Consider the following 18322-nt stretch of genomic DNA (forward strand, 5'->3'; position numbering starts at 1 on the left):
CATTGACTAATCGAAGAAAATCTTATTCTAAAAGGAATAGAAATCGAGCTCAACCCTGAGCCATTTCTTTTCTTTTCGGCGGCTTACAAGTAAAAAGAAAAGCGGTTTTTTTCAAAAGTGACAATTTAGAAAAGAAAATTAATTTTTTATTTATTAGATAATTTGTAACATTTGATTAAATAAATTTAATAAATAGAGATTTGGATTTATGATTAATCAGCGTCAAATGGTTTAAATTGTGGGAGTGCAAGTGGAAGTGAGATTATCATTATTATTCTTATTGCAGAGAGATGATGATGATGATTTTTTATTGATTTTCTTAATTGCTTTGACTTTTTTAATTCAATTTTTGAGCGGCAATTGATTGATTTTTAATCACTTATGGTTAGCAATAAAGGAAGATGTGTTAATGGAGCATATATAAGTTGAAATGTCATGTTAATTGTGCCTTTTGAGTAAAAATTTTGCTTAACAATAGTTATTGATTAATCTCCTGTCCACTTTAAGATAAAAAGAAAAATAATTAAGGTAATTAGTTATATTGAATTTAAATTTAACTTGATTGGGAAAAATTATTCACTTACATTGATATATGAATGCTCAGGTGTTTGACTGGCTTGATAATAATCGTTCATATAATGTTGGGAGAAAGTGTTGTGCGTTTGATCAGCTTTCTGAGCCTGAAGACTGTTACCAAAGAATCCGTATAAATCTGAGGGAAAAGAAGAGGAAGAAAGATAATTAATTTCTTATTCTTTTGATCTAATTATAACAAAATTAACTTACGATTTAAAAGTGATGTTGCCCATAATTGGACATGAATATCAGGTATTTTACTTGCTAATTCCATGGCTGGAGTTACCATGTTCATACTTTCCTTACAATTTCCAAGAGCAAAAAATATATGACCAAGAAGAACCAGCGAACATGATGTCAAACGATTTAATTCCTCACAATTAGCCATTTGTAAGGTATCTCGAAGGAAACGTCTGAAACAATTAAATAAAACTAATTAGTAAACAGATATTATAATTGTAATTAGATAAGATTGTTATTACTCACTTAGCATCGTTGAAACGATTTTGAAAGAAAGCATTTAAACCCAATACATATAAACAAGCGGCTTTTACACTCTGTGATCTGTATGAGAGAAAATAATTAATAGAATTAGAAGGAAATTTGTAAAGACATTTAATTGTGTTACTTACGCTGATTGTAAGGTATCTGGATTTAATTTAACCAATAGTTCATTCAACTCTGAATGTCTTGCCATTCGTAGGTAAACTATTGATAAATTGAGCGAGGCAAGAACCTTAAGCTCAGCAGTTGCTCCGGGAGACTAATATTATTATATTAATGATGAAGAATTAATAATATTTAATCGGGAAAGAGAAAAGAATAGTTGATTAATCACAACAATTGATATTAAGGGAGAAAAAAGTAACCAAGTTAATCAACTTACGGCGAGTACAGCTCGAAGGTGAAACTCGGCGGTGTTACCAACATTCATTGACATTGAATAAAGACCAAGAAGTGAATGAATTACAGGTTGATGTCTCACTTTTAATCGATGATCTCGATTACATATGTGAATAGCTTGAACAGTCTAGAAAGAGAGGATTAATTGATTAGAATTTATGGTAATAATTAAGAGATGAATTGTTATAATTTAACTTACTTCTTTTATAGCGATTGTACGATTACCCATAACAAGTCGACACATTGAAATGTGCTCGAGAAGAATGAGTTGAAAGGTATGTAACAATGGATGATTATCAATCACTGTAATTAAGAAAAGAAAATTTAAAATTAATCATCTACGAGTTGATTGTCTTAGCGAAGTGAAGACTTTACTTTCAAAACCTAATCTTCTAGGGACGAGAACTTGAAAATGATCACTCTCATTTCTTTAGGGAAATTTATACGAAGTGCGTTGAGTTTAGTGTAAATCTTGAGCGCATTTGCCTAGTCCCAAAATTTAAAGAATATTTTTGTTAATGAGTCTAACATTACCGTTATTTTAGATCGTTAGAGGTAAAAAGAAATTGCAAGAGAGAGAAAATAGTTAGTTAATTGTAATACATAATATCTTAAATGATAAATGAGTAGGTGTGTTGGAAAGTGTGTATGTGTGTGAACAAAAATCTTCATCATCAACAATCAACAACAACAAGACACTAATGTAATTAGATGGATGGAATCAGAAAGCAAGAAGGAAAAAAATTAACGTTAAATAACTGAATTAGTAGACAACAGATTAGCTTAACTGTTTCATTCTGGTTAAACTTCAACACACTTATTTACATAAAATCTTTTCAATATCATTCTTATCATCAATTTTTCGCAATATTAAACTCAGAATGAGACTGAACTTTTTTACTAACTAAAAGTCGTAAATTTTGCCGCTTTTTCACTTTTCTCTTGCCTGTAACCAATTATAACCTACTCATTAAAGGACTTTGATGTTTTTGCTACTTTGCTGATGACGATGATGATGATGATGATGATGTTATAAAGTAAATAAGTATGACAACTAGATTTAAAAGACTAACAAGTTTGAATTAGAGGTGAAAAAGAAATGGAAAGAGAGAGAGAGAGAGAGAGAGAGAGAGAATTAAATACATTCTGCTCTTGCTGAAAATCGCACCTCGACAAGATACACGCGCTCAGATGCCACTGCCGCTGAATTAGGCTTAGTTTAAACTCACTTTTGAGCTTCTCAATTTGCATCAAAGCTTTTTCTGTATATTTTTGAACTCTGTCCATATAACCGGCTTGCATAGAATGAAGTACAGTGACCTATGTAAATAGATGAGAAATTCAATCAATTAGATTAATTTGATAGATTAATTGTTTAAATATTCTATTACCAAATAAACAAGGACACACATATATTCCTTTGGCATCCAATGGAAACCACTTTCATCGGTCATGGAGAATGTTAATGATTTTGAATCGAAAGTAGAAAGATTTTGAATACTATGTTGCAATATTTTCAACGGGGATTTGGCACTTTTAGCCTAAGGAATGAAAAGAAACAATGTGCAAGATTAGTGGTTTTGATTAAGATCAAATAACAAGTGAGTATTGGAAAAGTAATACATACTTTTCCAGCGTTCAAGTGATGACAAACTTGTAGAATCAGGAAGAAAACGGTTAAACTTTCTTTCTGTTGATTATTTCCTTGCCATGATTCGAGAAGTTGTTGGGCTAAACTAATAGCCGTATGAGCATCAACATAACTCCGACCAATTAAAAGCATCATCCCTTTACTAAGAAGGAATAAAATTCTCGTGTAAGAGGCACCAGACATTTGAGCATAATCAGCTCCAGCACTGAGAATATTGGCCGAAGACATGTAATCATGTTCCTTGGCATGAATCTGAGCCAATTGGAATAAGAATTTACAATGCCACCAAACATGATTAGAAGAACCTTCTAAACCTTTCGACAGAATATCTTTAGCTGTTCGATACTCGTTTTGTCTCTCATAAACATTAACCAACATGGCAATAGATTCCAACATTATATCTTCGGCTCCCGGTATACTATGAGATAACCGCCACTGAAAAGGTCACCAAATTGAAGTCCAACATAATTAAATGGAAATACCAGAAAAAAAGAAGAAAAGAAAATTAATACAAACAATACAAAGTAATAGGACAAAAATTAACTCTGATGATCAATATAATGAAAATAGAAATATTTTCCATCTCTTTCTCATAAAGAGCTAATCAAAATTATCCTTTTGATAAAATACTTACAGCATCTTCAAAATGTTTACAGGCGATGTCAATATTAGTTGTATGTTTACTAATTAAAGAGCCAATTTGTAAATGAGTTTTTGCCATAGTATAATGGTCAACTGGAAGATTAAGTATTGCTTGAAGACATTGGACACTTCTCTTGACATCAGGAGGATTAGAAGCTTTAAAACCTTCAGCCATGGACAATAGAGAAACATAACAATTGTCCAAAGTAATTGGTGCAGCCATGTTATTGCTTCTGGTGATGATGTTTCCGGGAGATTACTTTTTACTTTAATCAATTCTTTGGATTTGTCAGGACAAGGTCAAAATAAAAATGGAACAAATAAAAATAATTAAAGAAGAAAAATGAAAGATTGATCACCAAACCAATTTCATGACAATTCTTATTCTAGAATAGAAAACACAAAATTATAAATGGCTGAAGATGAAGATTTTTCTTTCCTTTCTCTCTCCAATAGGCTAAGATGTTTGAAGAAAACAAAATGGATAATAAAACCAACACCACACTAATCAACCCATAAAGATTTACACATTTACTGATGAACGTATTAAAGATACAACTAATTAATTAGTAAGAGAATAAAATTTGATTAATAGAAAATAAATAAAAAACTGATTAGATTTTTACTTTTTGGTGGCAAGAGAAAAATGAAAATAAATTATTCCAAATGGCGAAAGAAGAAAAAACAACCAATAGATGTCACCACTTGTTCAGCCGAATTTTTTTCTATTCTTTTTTTGTTTTGATTTCTCTTGAGATTAAATTAACTAATTGTCTGAAATTAATATTCTCATCGTCTTTTCTATCGTTAATTATGTGAAATAATAGTTGATTTAATTTAATTGACGTGATTATTTCTATTGTCTATTGTGTCTAATTGTTAATTGTAAAAGAATTTTTCATTTTCTCTTGTTTTCTCTCTTGTTATTTATTGTGATCGTTAATTTTTTTTTCTTCGCAAACGAAAACCTGAATTTCTTTTGTATTTCTTTTTGGTTGGTTTTGTGAAACAAAAAGAAATGCAATCACTACGATTAATTACTTTTGATGTTACAAATACTCTGGTAAAGGTGAAATGTTCAATTGGTTATGAATATTGTAAAATTGCAGAGCTTTACGGAATTAAATGTTCTTCTGATGATATGATTAACCGGATGAATGCCAACTTCAAATTATCTTTGAAGAAAATTAAAAAAGAGTCACCAGCTTATGGAGCCGTTGAAGGAATAACTTGTTACCAATGGTGGTATCGAGTTATGTATCAAACCTTTATCTCCAGTGGTGTTGATATTTCCTCCTCGGAGACTGAGAATAAATTTAAACAAACCACCGCTCATTTGTATAAATATTTTTCCACCAGTGAACCTTATCAATTGGTTGATGGAGCTGAGCAAACATTACGAACAATTAAAGGCCTAAGAAAATCGGATGACTGTCCAATCGGTGTTCTCTCTAATTCAGATGAAAGATTACCCCTGATTTTAGGTGAACTTGGAGTAGCACATTTTTTTGATTTTATTCTTTTACCGCAAATTACTAAAATCGAAAAACCCGATGCTAAGGCCTTCCAAGCAGCTCAAGAAAAAGGTGATAAAGTTGATCCATCACAAGCTCTTCATATTGGTGATGATCTGATGAAAGATTATCATGGTGCTAAAAATTGTGGATGGAATGCAATTTTTGTTGATTTAAATAATACTCGCGATGCCTCTGTTGATCCAGATGATAGAATACCAACAATTAAAGAATTGATTAATCATAAAATTGTGAATAGAATCAATTGATTACCGATAATCACGTATCAATGTTACTATTCGTTTTCATTGGAATTATGAATGAATAATAAAAGGGAAAACAAAAAATGGATTTGTTTTGTAACAACAGAATAAATAATATTTAATAAGTTAATAAGTTAATAAGATAATCATTCAGCTTCATTACAATTGGAATAAACTTTGGCACAATCTTCATTGTTGCGACCTTTTCGAACAGCCTCATAACTTGATGTCGATGGAATTGACTTTTGTTGTTGTAACAAATAACTGGAAGCATAACTAATATTGAAAGAGAGAAGAGAAAATAAATAATCATGAGAATTTAGAAGAAAAATAAAAACAAAAAGTAAAAGAAAAGAAAAGAAAAGTAAATGTAATAATCGACCCTTACCCTCCGACCTGAGAAACAATATAACCGAGTTCACGTCCTTCTCTTATCGCTTCTTTTGACGATTCACATAAATGTCGTTGAGCACATTGATCATCATCACTCGAAAGAACCGACTTGACGTATCCCCGTAACATGGTAACTCCAGCAATCGACGCATCATCAACGGCTTCTTTGAATCCTCTGGATGAACTTCGTGATCTTTGACTGAATGAGTTGCGAATCAAATCAAGAGCCTTTGGAGTAGTTGGGAAAAGAAGAAGATTATTAGAAGAGGAAGAAGAGGAAGAAGAGGAAGAAGAGAAAGGAAAAGACGAAGAAAGAAATTAACCAATGATCAACTTACTTGTACGAGAACATTTAGAACTTGTCTTGATGTCGCTGCACTTTCTTCACTTGATCCGAATAATAATTTAATTACAGTTTTGAATAGATTTCGAGTTGAAATGAACGATTGAATATCTTTTTTACTTTGTTCGAATCGACCAAGTTTGGTTGTGAAACAGATGAAGATGGAGATTGAGATTGAGATGATTGAAGTGATGAAGATGATGGAGATGATGATGAATTATCACCAACTACAAAACCAATGAAAAAAACTGAACAAATTAAGACAATACCGGTGACTTTCATTTTCTCTTGAATTTTATTCCAAATCAAATCTCAAATATAAATTGTCAACTAACTAACTAAATAAATAAGTAAATCAAGTATTTGTAAAGAGACACTAAATTAAACTGAATCTCAATGAATGAGACAAAATAAGAAACAAGAAATTTGTCAGAATGTTAATTTATCCGGTCACTAGGAAGTACTGTTACTCTAACTACTTGATGATGGGGCTCCTTATCCTCATCCTCATCTTCTTCTTCTTCTTCTTCATCATTATCATTATAATCAACAGGTAACATAAGATGAAGATAAGATGATGATTAAAACCCAAGGAGGTTCCTGAACCAGTTTCCTTATTGAAGAATCACAAAAAAAAGATAAATGAAAAGCGAGAAAAGTCAAGTTACCGTGAACTTGAAGATCCATCATCATGTTTAAAGTCGTAGCCCGTTTATCGGTTTGGGTTCAGGATAAATGAATTTGAAGAAAAAACTATTCCACATGAAAAACAGAAATTAACAAAACAAGAAAATTCTGAAGAACAACAAATAAGAATATAAAAAGGAAAAAAGATAAATAATCAAAAGAGGAAGAAGAACTAAATCTAAGCATTCAAAGATACATGATCAACTGGTAGAATCATTTAGTTATAATTGAAAAGACTTAAGAAGAACATTAAGAAAATAGTAAGCAAATCAGATCTTTCAGCTTTTAATTGATCGAGACGAGACATCGCCAGGTATGTCAATGATTCTCATTTCCAAAGTAACTTAAAATACGAAAAATATAGAACCATCTAAGATTCGAAATTCTAGAAATTTTCTTCAAATAGAAAAAAATCCTAGAAAATGATCATCGTGTTTAACATTAATCATAACAATTAACTCAACCTATTCGGAAAAAAAGGTTAGACTGAAATTTAATTTCAATTTATCTCAAAAACGGCTCGATCAATTTTAACGGCCTTTTGTCTACGGAAGGAACAGTCCCATCAATTTCTAGATGAAATTTCAAAGGATTAGTTAGTTTATTAGTGAACATGGATAAGAAAATTTTGCGAACATGCGAAGGAGAATGTACACTAAGTTTTAGTTAAAGGTTAAGAGTTGGAACTTTGTAGGGGCAAAAATATGAAGTCCAAATATATTTTTTCTGATCTGATCAGTAGTTTTCGAGAAAATCGAGTTTGAAGTTAAAACTTAAGGTCGCTTTTTCTCAGCAACGGTAAGTTTTTAGATCATGAAATTTTTATTGATTTTTATTATGAGCAGTAATAAAACCTCCACTTCAATTGCTTTTATTATTTGGTAAGTTAGGAGAATGATTCCTTATTATTGAATGTGATTAATAATCTTTTTATTTTGTTTTACAATACAGCAATGGTTTTTGATTCCAACATGTCAAATACAAGTGATAATGGTACTATAATCATTCAATAAGTCTTTAATATTAGTTGCGATTTTTCATCTAGATGGGACTATGCCAATCAATTCTTTGTCTCTTTTGTAATTTCATCATTTTGAAGTTTTTTCGCTAGTTTGATACAACAAAATAAAATACCATGACCTCAGTTCAGTTTCAAGTGTAATTAAGTTTTGTGGACAAAAATTGCTCACTAGACACTTTCAATCATCTCAAAGATGTTTATGGCGACGATAGTCCATCATATGAGAATGTGAAATATTGGCATCGCCAGTTTAAACATGGACGTACATGATGATGATGGCCTCAAGTGGACGACCAGTGATTGATCATCAAGTGCCGCTAGTGACCTGGGCTATATTGTCGAAGACAAAATATTTCCATTGATAAACTATCTTCAATTACTGGACTATCGGTTGGTTATACTTTCAACATTATAAAATGAGCTTGGTATGAAAAATTGACAATAAGTGGATTCCTCATGTTTTGTCAGGCAAACAAACAAAGATTGGTGTTGTTTATCATTATAAAAGCAACCAAATGCTTTTCTAAAGTGTATAACTATGGATGAACTTTGTTTGGACATGAAGAGACATGGTAAGAGATATGACAGTATCAGAGACTTCGCTCATTTTGATTCTCAGATCTTGGTATGCCGAAGGAATAGCAAAATTACCGATAGGTGGCAACGTTGTATGATGAGGAGAATACCTAGTTTAAACTGGTTCTAAGTCTCATCTTCATACCAAATTTATTGAAATTAATATAATGCGAAATGATAGGTTTAAATTAATTAGTAGTATGAAAACTATGAAAAAATGGTATTTGCGGGCGATATTAAACAGATAATAATGATAAATAAGTTTAACGAATCTGAATTAAGATTATTATCTACCGAAAAGATTTGAACTGAATTAAATTTAATACCTTGAGGGTAAATGATAGTAAAGTTAAGTTCCGAGGGAAATTTAAGTTTGATAAAAAGAAATACATTGAAACAATTTCAAGTGAAGGTAAAAGCAAAGTTGATGAATATCATTAGTTTTGAGTCCAAAATCTGTGATCGTAATAAGCAATTATTTGACAATGAACTTGCTAGTTGGACTTTTCATGATAATTGATTGTTATCAAGACTCTATTGATCATTTCTAGACTATTAACAAATCACTAAACTTGTAGCTTTGGGAAAAAATTATGAACAAAGGACACTCTGCAAAAAATTAGACTTTTTAGTTAAGAGTTGAGACTTAACTTAATATTGGTTTGAGAGAGAAGATAATAATCTTTCTGGTGCAAATTTTAGATGATAATTTATTGTTGACTAGACTCTATTGATCATTTCTATACTATTATCAAAGCACTCAACTTGTAGCTTTGTGAAAGATTTCAATGACTAAACTTTGAGCAAGCATGAATGATGATTTTAGTGAAAAAGTATTTTTAATATCATTTTACAAAAAATGCTACAATTTATTGTTCTGAATTATTTATTTGTTCATCCGTTCGTTCTTCAAAATGTTACAGGCCCAACTCCTTTTGGTTGTCTTCAGGAATGGTGAAATCATCAATTCTAGGTTCATATTCTTCATCATAGCATAATATGCTAGCCCATGAAAATTTGTTTGGAGTTATGTTTTTCGATCTATTTGGACAACGCTTGGTTGGTATGTTTTCTTCGGATCGTCTTATATGACAAGAAATGTACCAATACCTTGGATTTTTGTTTATTTCTTTTTTACCAAAAAGATGACGTTTTAAATCTTTCAATTTTGTCATGGTGACATCGCAATAATTACATGAATACTTGAAAGCATCCTTTTCAATTCGAGTTTTGTCGTTTAACCGCTTCATCGTAATCCATTGGTACACCTTTTTTATCAGCAAATTTTTTGAACTCTTTATATGGAATTTTCTATCAGAGTCCAGGTCATCTGGGTAAATCAAATCCGAAATTTTTCTGATCTCATTATAAGTTTGCCATGTTAATATTTGATTGTTTGGAGTCATTGTCCACATTTTTGTTTTACAATGGCTTGGGGCAGCTCGAGCTTTTTGAATAGTTTTGTTAATGAATGAAAATTTATTCGTAGTTACACCCTCATCGTGTTGAGATGCAGGTGACCAAGTTTTTTCATAAGGTATGACTGGTAATGTTTTGGACTAATTTTTTAAAATTGATTGACGACTGACTGGCTAGACTTATTGGCTCCATTAAAACGCTGAAATTAAGATCAACTCTCTGGCTATGGTTGGTGAAAATTTCAATTTTATGGTGCGTACGATTAAAAAAATACGGAGGTCAAAACATGAGCGCGTCGAAATTTAATTCGAATTAATTTAATAGCATATATGAGGGTCGCCTCATGATCAACAAACTATCATATGAATTATAAAAGAATATTTAGTGCACTTACTTTCGTTAATAATAAGTCTTTCTACACCATTAACATTTCCTGGTGATGAATCTGGATCAGCACAGATGACCATGCCTACATTATCAGAAAGATATGTAACGTTTTTACTTGGATTTATGAAGAATTAGTGGAAAATAAGAATGGTTTTCTAAGAAAGTCAATGAATTTTCTCAGAAAGTATATGAGTTTTCTCAGAAAGTAAATGAATTTCAATGAAAGTCAATGAATTTTCACCATAGACTCAATGTTAAGATGAATTCTGAGTGAACTTTCCAAGAAAGTTATTAATTAATTTGTTTAAATGAATGAATTTAATTGAGATTTGAAGAAACACTTTTAGTTTAATATGAATAATGGTCGCAATTGATGATCTTGGTGAACATTAGTTAATTATTGAATCAGAGTAATTAAGAGTGATTTTAAAGACTGACTGACTGATTGTTTAATTGTTGATTGTCCTTTTATACTGGTAATCACACGTCATCTTAGTCGGGATGATTTAGTTAATCATATTCCACAATTAAGATATTAATCATTGGATTATAATTAAGAGTTGGTTACAATCAACATTAAACAAGTAACAATTTAGAGGAGAGAAAAAGAAAGAAAAGAAAGGAAAATATTAATTACTTTCTCTTTCTCAATAAGAACAATTAGTTGATTGTAAAATTAACCATTGAGTAAATGGTGAATAAGAATTCATTTTGGATAACTATTGTTACCTTTAGATTGAAATTGATTCATTTCAATTCTAATCAGTAATATCATTACATCCCCACCCTTAAGAGTAATAAACGGAATGAGATAGAGTTAAATGATGGTTCAATCTAATATAAATTGCGATTAGGAATCAAATGTTTAGAATGAACTTGTTGAGTATGTTGTGGTGATTCTGATATTTCGACCTCATAAATATTAGTTGCGATTTTCCTTAAAATGCGAAACGGACCAAAGTAATTCTGATCCAATTTCCGTTTGTTTATCCCAGATAAATTCTTCATGTACACTTCCTCACCAGGAGAGAAATCGTAATCAGCATATTTCTTATTGAAAGTTACAGCATTTTTGTTGTGATAATTGACAGAGTTTTGAAAAGCTAATAATCTAGCTTCAGTCAATTCAGCGAATTCAATGTCCAGACAGTTTTCAGGTTTTGTTCCATTTAACAAATAATAAGGTGTGAATCCGGTTACAGAATGAGGTGAATGATTATATTCATCAATTGAACGTTGTAAATACCTGACCCAACCATAATGATAATTATTTGAGATCATTTTGATCCGAATTTTGTCAACAATAGTATTACCAACACGTTCACATAGCCCATTACATTGAGGCGCAGCCTTAGGAATGAAATCAATATTTATGTTTAGGCTATTCAGGTAATCAGCAAATTCAGCAGAGGTCAAGGAAGTAAATTTATCAGCTAGTATTGTTTGAGGTTTTCCGAAGATTAGAACTTTATTTACCAATGAAATGAATTCAGCAGCTGTTTGATGTTTTGAAGCAATGGCCCAGACGAAACGAGTGAAATGGTCAACAGCAATATGAATATATCGTTTCTTAGATTTATAATTGTTCAGTCCACAAATTGTATCCACAGCAACAATTTGAAAAGGTTTATCACCAGGTCCAAATTGACCTAATTCAGCGATTAATTTGATTCTCCTTGTTTTTCCCAATTGGCAAGGTTTACAATTGCTCACAAATTGAATAACATCATCCGTTAATTTTGACCAGGTAAATTTCCAGCTTATGATCGTTATCATTTTCCTTATTCCAATATGACCAAATTGGATATGCACAGCTTCTAATAGTTTCAGTCTCAGCGATTCAGGTAATATTAATTTTCCTTTTCCATTTTTATCCATTTTATAATAAAGTCCATCAGAGTTGATCAGCAGTTTATCAGCATCAGCAAGAGTCAATTGTTCAGCTTTAAGGTCAGCGACAGCAATAAAATTTATCAGCTTAATTGGATAATCAATTTCATCAGCAGCCACGGGATCTCGTGACAAATAATCAGCTTCAGCGTTTTCTTTTCCAGGTCGATATTTAATATCGAAATCATATTGTCCCAAGAAAAATGCCCACGTGAATAATCTACAATTCGGTTTATTTATTTTACGAATTGATTTCAGCGCAATATGATCAGTGATAACAGTAAATTTCCTATTGTAGAGATAATGATGCCAGAATTTGATTGATTCTACAACAGCCAGACATTCAAGGTGAGTTACAGGGTAATTAATTTGATAATTAGTTAATTTCTTTGAGAAATAGCCAATTGGATGTAATTTATCATTTTCATCAGGTTGCTTGAGAATAGCACCCAAACCTATTCTACTAGCATCGGTTTCCAATATTAAATCAGCATTTGGATTATAAATCCTGAGAACAGGGTCAGAAGTTAATAATAATTTAATTTGATCAAAGGCACTTTGGCAATTGCTATTCCAATCGAATTTAGAGTCTTTTTTCAGCAGATTATGAATTGGTTCCAATATTTGAGTGATATTATTAATGAACTTGCGATTGTAATTAACTTTTCCCAGAAATCGACGAACATCCTTCACACACTTAGGTGATTTAAGTTCAAGTATTGAATTGATATTATTGTTCAGAGGGTAAATATGATTAGGAGATAAACGATAACCCAAGTAATTTACAGTCGATTGGAATAATTGTGATTTATCAAAATTCAACTTGATATTTTCCTTTTGAACAGCAGCTAATAATTGTGATAACTGATTGAGATGAATAGTTTGATTAGGGGAGAAAACAATGATATCATCCATATAATTATGACAAAAGTTAGCTAATGAATATTTCTCAAGAATATTTCGGATTACTCTTTGAAATATTGCTGGAGCATTTTTTAATCCGAAGGGCATAACCAGCCACTCATAATGCCCATTTTGAGTAATGAAAGCAGTTTTAGAAATATCACTTTCTCTAACTTTCACATGCCAAAATCCTGATCGGATATCAAAAATACTAAAAATGTTACTATTATAAAGACGATCGATGATATCTTCAATCCTTGGCATTGGATATTTGTCAGGTAAAACTTTGTCATTAAGCTTCCGGTAATCTATACAAAATCTCGTCTTTGCTTGATCTTCTTTCTTGAAAGCTAATGTGACCGGAGATGCGTAAGGTGAATATGATGGACGAATTAAATTGTTCAGCAAAAGAGATTGAACCTCAACATTGATGGTTTCATAATTTGTTGATCGATAAGGTTTAGAATTGATGGGAATATTAGTAGTTAATTCAATGACACATTCAGCATTTGGAATACAACCAATATCGAATTTGGATTCAGCGAAACAAGTCTGGTAACTTGTAAGTAACTTAATAATTTCAGCGTTAATAGTTTCAGCAGTTGTATCACTGAGTTTACTGTTAGTGTTAATATGAAAATTATCGGGAAGGTTAATTGGTGGAGGAATTAAATTGATGATTGTCGGTTGTTTGGGATTAGTTGATTGTTGTGTGATTTGATAGTGAGAGTCACATTGTAGGCTAAACATCCAAATTGAATCTAATCCCAAAAGAATATCAATCGGAAGTAAGTCAGTAATATAAACATAAATAAGATTTGTAATTAAGCCAATTGTTAACTTGATTTTGGTCAGACTTGAAATTTCACCCACTCCAATTATCGTGGAAAAGTTTAGTGTTTTTAATTTAATTGATTCAGCTCCTAGTTTTCGTATTATTGATTCACTAACAAGTGAAATGTTAGATCCAGGATCATATAAAATTGAAACATCATTTGAATCAATAGCCCCTTTGATAATTATGTGAGAAGGTTTCGTTTCAAGTCGACAATTCAGTTTAAATGAACGCACTGAGAGTCGTTCTGTTGATCGTCAACTACAGAACTTGATGCTTGAGCAACATAATTGATTGTCCGTTGTTGATTGGATTGATGAGGTTGGTGATGATGTTGATGATGATGTGATTGTTGTTGATGATTCTGTTGTTGCCTCTCTTTTTTAATAGGACAATCTTCCTTCCAGTGCATTTGGTTAGGTTTCCCAGCATTAGCACAAATCCAGCAAGCAGATTTCGGTGGTCGTTTGACAAATTGTTTATTTTCAGCATGATTAACTTTGTAGTTAGTGTTATATTGGAATCGATTACCTTGATTCCTATTTAACTTACCTTGATTATGAAAATGAGTTGGTAAGTGGTTTTCAGCCGCTTTAGCAATAGCGAAAAACTGGTCATAAGTCTTAATTCTATGACCAAGGAAACAGTTTTAAATTGATCACTTAGACCTTCAATCATTAATATTACAGCTTGAGATTCAGATAATAGAGATAAATTAGCGAGACGACGTTTCTCCTCAAAATATTCAGTCACATTTTTCTTGTGATGCAATTTTAGTCTAACACACTCTTCAAGTGGTTCAACTGCCTTGATACCAAATCTATTGATCAGTTTGGATTTGATATTAATCCAATCACAATTATCTTTTTCATAAAGATAAAAATTAAGAGCATCACCATCTAAATATTCATTTAATAATTCAACAATATCCTCATCTGACCAATTATACCGCCTTGCAGCAGACTCATACATTTTACACCAGTTTTCGATGGTGACATTTTTCTTAGCTCCATCAAAAATATGAAGTCTTGGTTTGTGAACCTGTGGGTGAGCAAGTGGTTGAGAAGAGTCGGGTATATTGTTCGGTGATAGTTGAAATTGAGGTGAAGAGGAAACAGAATAAAACTCAGAATGAGAAGTAGATGGTTGTTCATCTCCACTCAACATTGTGTCAATTTGAATTTGATGATTATTCTTAATCTGAAGTAAATGAGGTTACTAGAAATGATAATTAATTTAAACAGCAGAGAATTAGATTGAACAGCACAGTACAGAATTGGATTAATCAGCACAGAATGGATAAACGATATGATCTTTATCCTGTCGACTTGTAACGTTTTTACTTGGATTTATGAAGAATTAGTGGAAAATAAGAATGGTTTTCTAAGAAAGTCAATGAATTTTCTCAGAAAGTATATGAGTTTTCTCAGAAAGTAAATGAATTTCAATGAAAGTCAATGAATTTTCACCATAGACTCAATGTTGAGATGAATTCTGAGTGAACTTTCCAAGAAAGTTATTAATTAATTTGTTTAAAGGAATGAATTTAATTGAGATTTGAAGAAACACTTTTAGTTTAATATGAATAATGGTCGCAATTGATGATTTTGGTGAACATTAGTTAATTATTGAATCAGGGTAATTAAGAGTGATTTTAAAGACTGACTGATTAATTGTTTAATGGTTGATTGTCCTTTTATACTGATAATCACACGTCATCTTAGTCGGGATGATTTAGTTAATCATATTCCACAATTAAGATATTAATCATTGGATTATAATTAAGAGTTGGTTACAATCAACATTAAACAAGTAACAATTTAGAGGAAAGAGAAATGAAAGAGAAAAAGAAAGAAGGGAAAATATTAATTACTTTCTCTTTCTCAATAAGAACAATTAGTTGATTGTAAAATTAACCATTGAGTAAATGGTGAATAAGAATTCATTTTGGATAACTATTGTTACCTTTAGATTGAAATTGATTCATTTCAATTCTAATCAGTAATATCATTACAGATATTTTATAAAAATTATAAATTTAGTGAACAGGAGAGAGAGAGAGAGAAAAAGATTTAAAAGAGATGATGAACTCACCGAGAGCCATTAAATAAACCATAGGAAATTTAAAAAATACATTTTTTCCGTATATAATAAAATAAGCTTTCAAGAAATAAGAAACATATAAGCAAACAAATATTCAACGTTGAGTAAAAAATGTAAACAAAAACAGTTTTTTCAGATCCGTTGTATCTGAATATCAGATCAATGAAAAAACCGCGCATGTTTTGAAATGGCTTTTAAAAATTTTTTTCCCCACTATCGCTTCTGGGTGAGCCAGAAGTGGAGGTTTATATACTACTAAATTATCTTAGTGATCATTATACATATATATGCATATACATTATGTATATTATAAACAAATAATAAAACAACTTCTTTTATTTGCATTTTAAAGATCAACAACAACAATAATAATAATAAGGAGAAGAAGAAGAAGAAGTAGATCAATCAAACCAACGACTCGAGAGAACCGCACCACAACAAAACCAAAATATCGAAGCAACAACAGATCGTGAGTCATCAGATTTTGTTATGCTCTGACGTAAGAGATAGTATTGTGACAAATAATAGTGAATATCAGTAAATAATAATGAGACAATAATATTGGTGATTGTTATATTTAGTGTAGTAAATAATCTTTAGACCGTACATAAAACAGTTCGAACTTTGCCAAAAGATTCATAGACATTTTTTTCTCTACGAGTATTAGTAAATAAGGTGTATAAAGCAAAAGATTGATTCTGATTGATCGTGATTAACAGTGAATACTAGTAAAATGAGGACTATTATTTACACCAAAAGTTAACCGATTCGCACTCTGCGAAAATTTTTAAAGACATTTGGGTCAATTCTTACAGGTTTCAGTTACACATATACACCGTGTCTTTTAATGAACCGACCGTTTTAGATTGTAATTATTAGACAGTCCCTTACCCAAATGACTTTTGACTATTTTTGAGTGCATTTGAAAGAAAAAAATTTCGTCTATTTTTTTACAATATGGGTAATTATAGTACCGAACAACGTGTTTTCATTGTGAAAACTTGGTACCAAGTTAATGGATCACCCGCTGAATTGCTCTGGAAGTGGTCTACTGAATTAAAAAATGCGGATAAACCCTCAAAGGCTACAGTTTATGACTTAATTGAAAAATTCGAAAGAACAGGTAGTGTAGCTGATAATCTGGTTGGCAATGTTGGTCCAAAAGTTTTGCAGAGAACTCCTGAGAAAATTAAGGCTGCAAAACAGATCATGGAAGAGGAACCAACGACATCCATCAGGTCGCTTGGGCCACAACTTGGTGTTTCAAGAGCAACTGCTCATAAGACCGTCACCAAGGACCTGAATCTCTTTCCTTACAAGCTGCAGATACTCCAGCATCTTCCAGTTAATGCTCCAGATGCAAGGTTAGACTTTGCGAACCAGATTCTAACAAAAGTTGACGAAGAAGGTTTCGACCTAAGGAATGTATGGTTTACAGACGAGGCCTTTTTTTGGTTATCGGGATACGTGAATCGGCAAAACTACCGTGTTTGGGGCACTGAAAAACTTGAGCTTGTACAGACAAAGCCTCTTCACCCAGCTAAGCTTACCGTCTGGTGCGCAATATCAGCCGAATTCATCATGGGCCCTTTCTTTTCACTTTCTTCTTATCAATTTCTTTTTCTTTTTCTTTTTCTTTTTCTTTTCCCTTTCTTTTTATTTTTTTCAGCGGAAAAAAGTGAACACAAAAGAAAGGGAAAAAAGAAAGAGAAATGGTAAAAAGCGCCATCTCTTGGCATCCGGGCTCAGTTTGCTCTCAGCACGGATAGCTTGCAGTCTCTTTCACTATACTCTTTGCTATCTCTATAAAATTGACCCACTTCTACGATTAATTCTTCTGTCAGAACCGTTAATTTTGGGCTAGAATTGCCGATTGCCAATTTCAGAATTTTGATGGTTCAGAACTGATCCTGTTGATAAAAAATTTTCGTAGTGAACTTTTATGGTGGATCTGTGAGGCAAATGATTCGTCTTGAACTCACGCTTAAAACGACGTTGAATTTCAGCGTAATTTCCCGTCTAAGCGTACTCAATAACCATGAACACCCTTTGGTCGATTGAATAACGAACATCAGCCATTGGTTCATATTTGATTCACAAGTAAGGTAAGACTTTTTTATAAGATGTTAGCACTTCACCTTAATCACTGTAAAACTCTCTTCAAATGAGACTAAGCAATCAAAATTAAACGCAAGATGTGGTGAGTAATTAATTAA

General features: G+C 31.7%; 3 protein-coding genes across 3 annotated transcripts; 1 reads left to right on the forward strand and 2 right to left on the reverse strand.

The window, feature by feature from the left end:
- Positions 1 to 124: 124 nt before the first annotated feature.
- Positions 125 to 4421, reverse strand: LOC128391336 (MAU2 chromatid cohesion factor homolog). The gene is made up of 11 exons (XM_053351199.1): positions 3765 to 4421; positions 3107 to 3565; positions 2871 to 3020; positions 2709 to 2799; positions 1679 to 1782; positions 1463 to 1606; positions 1209 to 1339; positions 1063 to 1140; positions 787 to 989; positions 585 to 712; positions 125 to 500 (listed from the first exon to the last, which is right to left on the reverse strand). Exons 1-11 carry the CDS (start codon positions 3993 to 3995, stop codon positions 486 to 488), a joined length of 1734 nt encoding a protein of 577 aa, XP_053207174.1. The 5' UTR covers positions 3996 to 4421; the 3' UTR covers positions 125 to 485.
- Positions 4422 to 4575: 154 nt separating this feature from the next.
- LOC128391342 (rhythmically expressed gene 2 protein-like) lies at positions 4576 to 5637 on the forward strand. Its single transcript, XM_053351204.1, has one exon. The coding sequence runs from the start codon at positions 4791 to 4793 to the stop codon at positions 5553 to 5555; it is 765 nt and encodes a 254-aa protein (XP_053207179.1). The 5' UTR covers positions 4576 to 4790; the 3' UTR covers positions 5556 to 5637.
- LOC128391343 (uncharacterized) lies at positions 5638 to 7015 on the reverse strand. Its single transcript, XM_053351205.1, has 3 exons — positions 6281 to 7015; positions 5938 to 6170; positions 5638 to 5825 (listed from the first exon to the last, which is right to left on the reverse strand). The coding sequence occupies exons 2-3, from the start codon at positions 6069 to 6071 to the stop codon at positions 5696 to 5698; spliced, it is 264 nt and encodes an 87-aa protein (XP_053207180.1). The 5' UTR covers positions 6072 to 6170; positions 6281 to 7015; the 3' UTR covers positions 5638 to 5695.
- Between the last annotated feature and the right edge of the window lie 11307 nt (positions 7016 to 18322).

Source organism: Panonychus citri, unplaced genomic scaffold (assembly GCF_014898815.1).
Source record: "Panonychus citri isolate SS breed McGregor unplaced genomic scaffold, ASM1489881v1 Contig00134, whole genome shotgun sequence".
NCBI lineage: Eukaryota > Metazoa > Arthropoda > Arachnida > Trombidiformes > Tetranychidae > Panonychus > Panonychus citri.

Excerpts from the sequence above, each read along its gene's own strand:
- LOC128391336 (XM_053351199.1), bottom strand. The coding sequence starts at position 3,995 with ATGGCTGCACCAATTACTTTGGACAATTGTTATGTTTCTCTATTGTCC. Across the intron at positions 3,566-3,764 it reads GTAAACATTTTGAAGATGCT|TGGCGGTTATCTCATAGTAT; the intron begins GTAAGTATTTTA and ends TGACCTTTTCAG. Across the intron at positions 1,340-1,462 it reads ACCTTCGAGCTGTACTCGCC|TCTCCCGGAGCAACTGCTGA; the intron begins GTAAGTTGATTA and ends TAATAATATTAG.
- LOC128391342 (XM_053351204.1), top strand. The coding sequence starts at position 4,791 with ATGCAATCACTACGATTAATTACTTTTGATGTTACAAATACTCTGGTA.
- LOC128391343 (XM_053351205.1), bottom strand. The coding sequence starts at position 6,071 with ATGTTACGGGGATACGTCAAGTCGGTTCTTTCGAGTGATGATGATCAA. Across the intron at positions 5,826-5,937 it reads ATTGTTTCTCAGGTCGGAGG|TTATGCTTCCAGTTATTTGT; the intron begins GTAAGGGTCGAT and ends TTTCAATATTAG.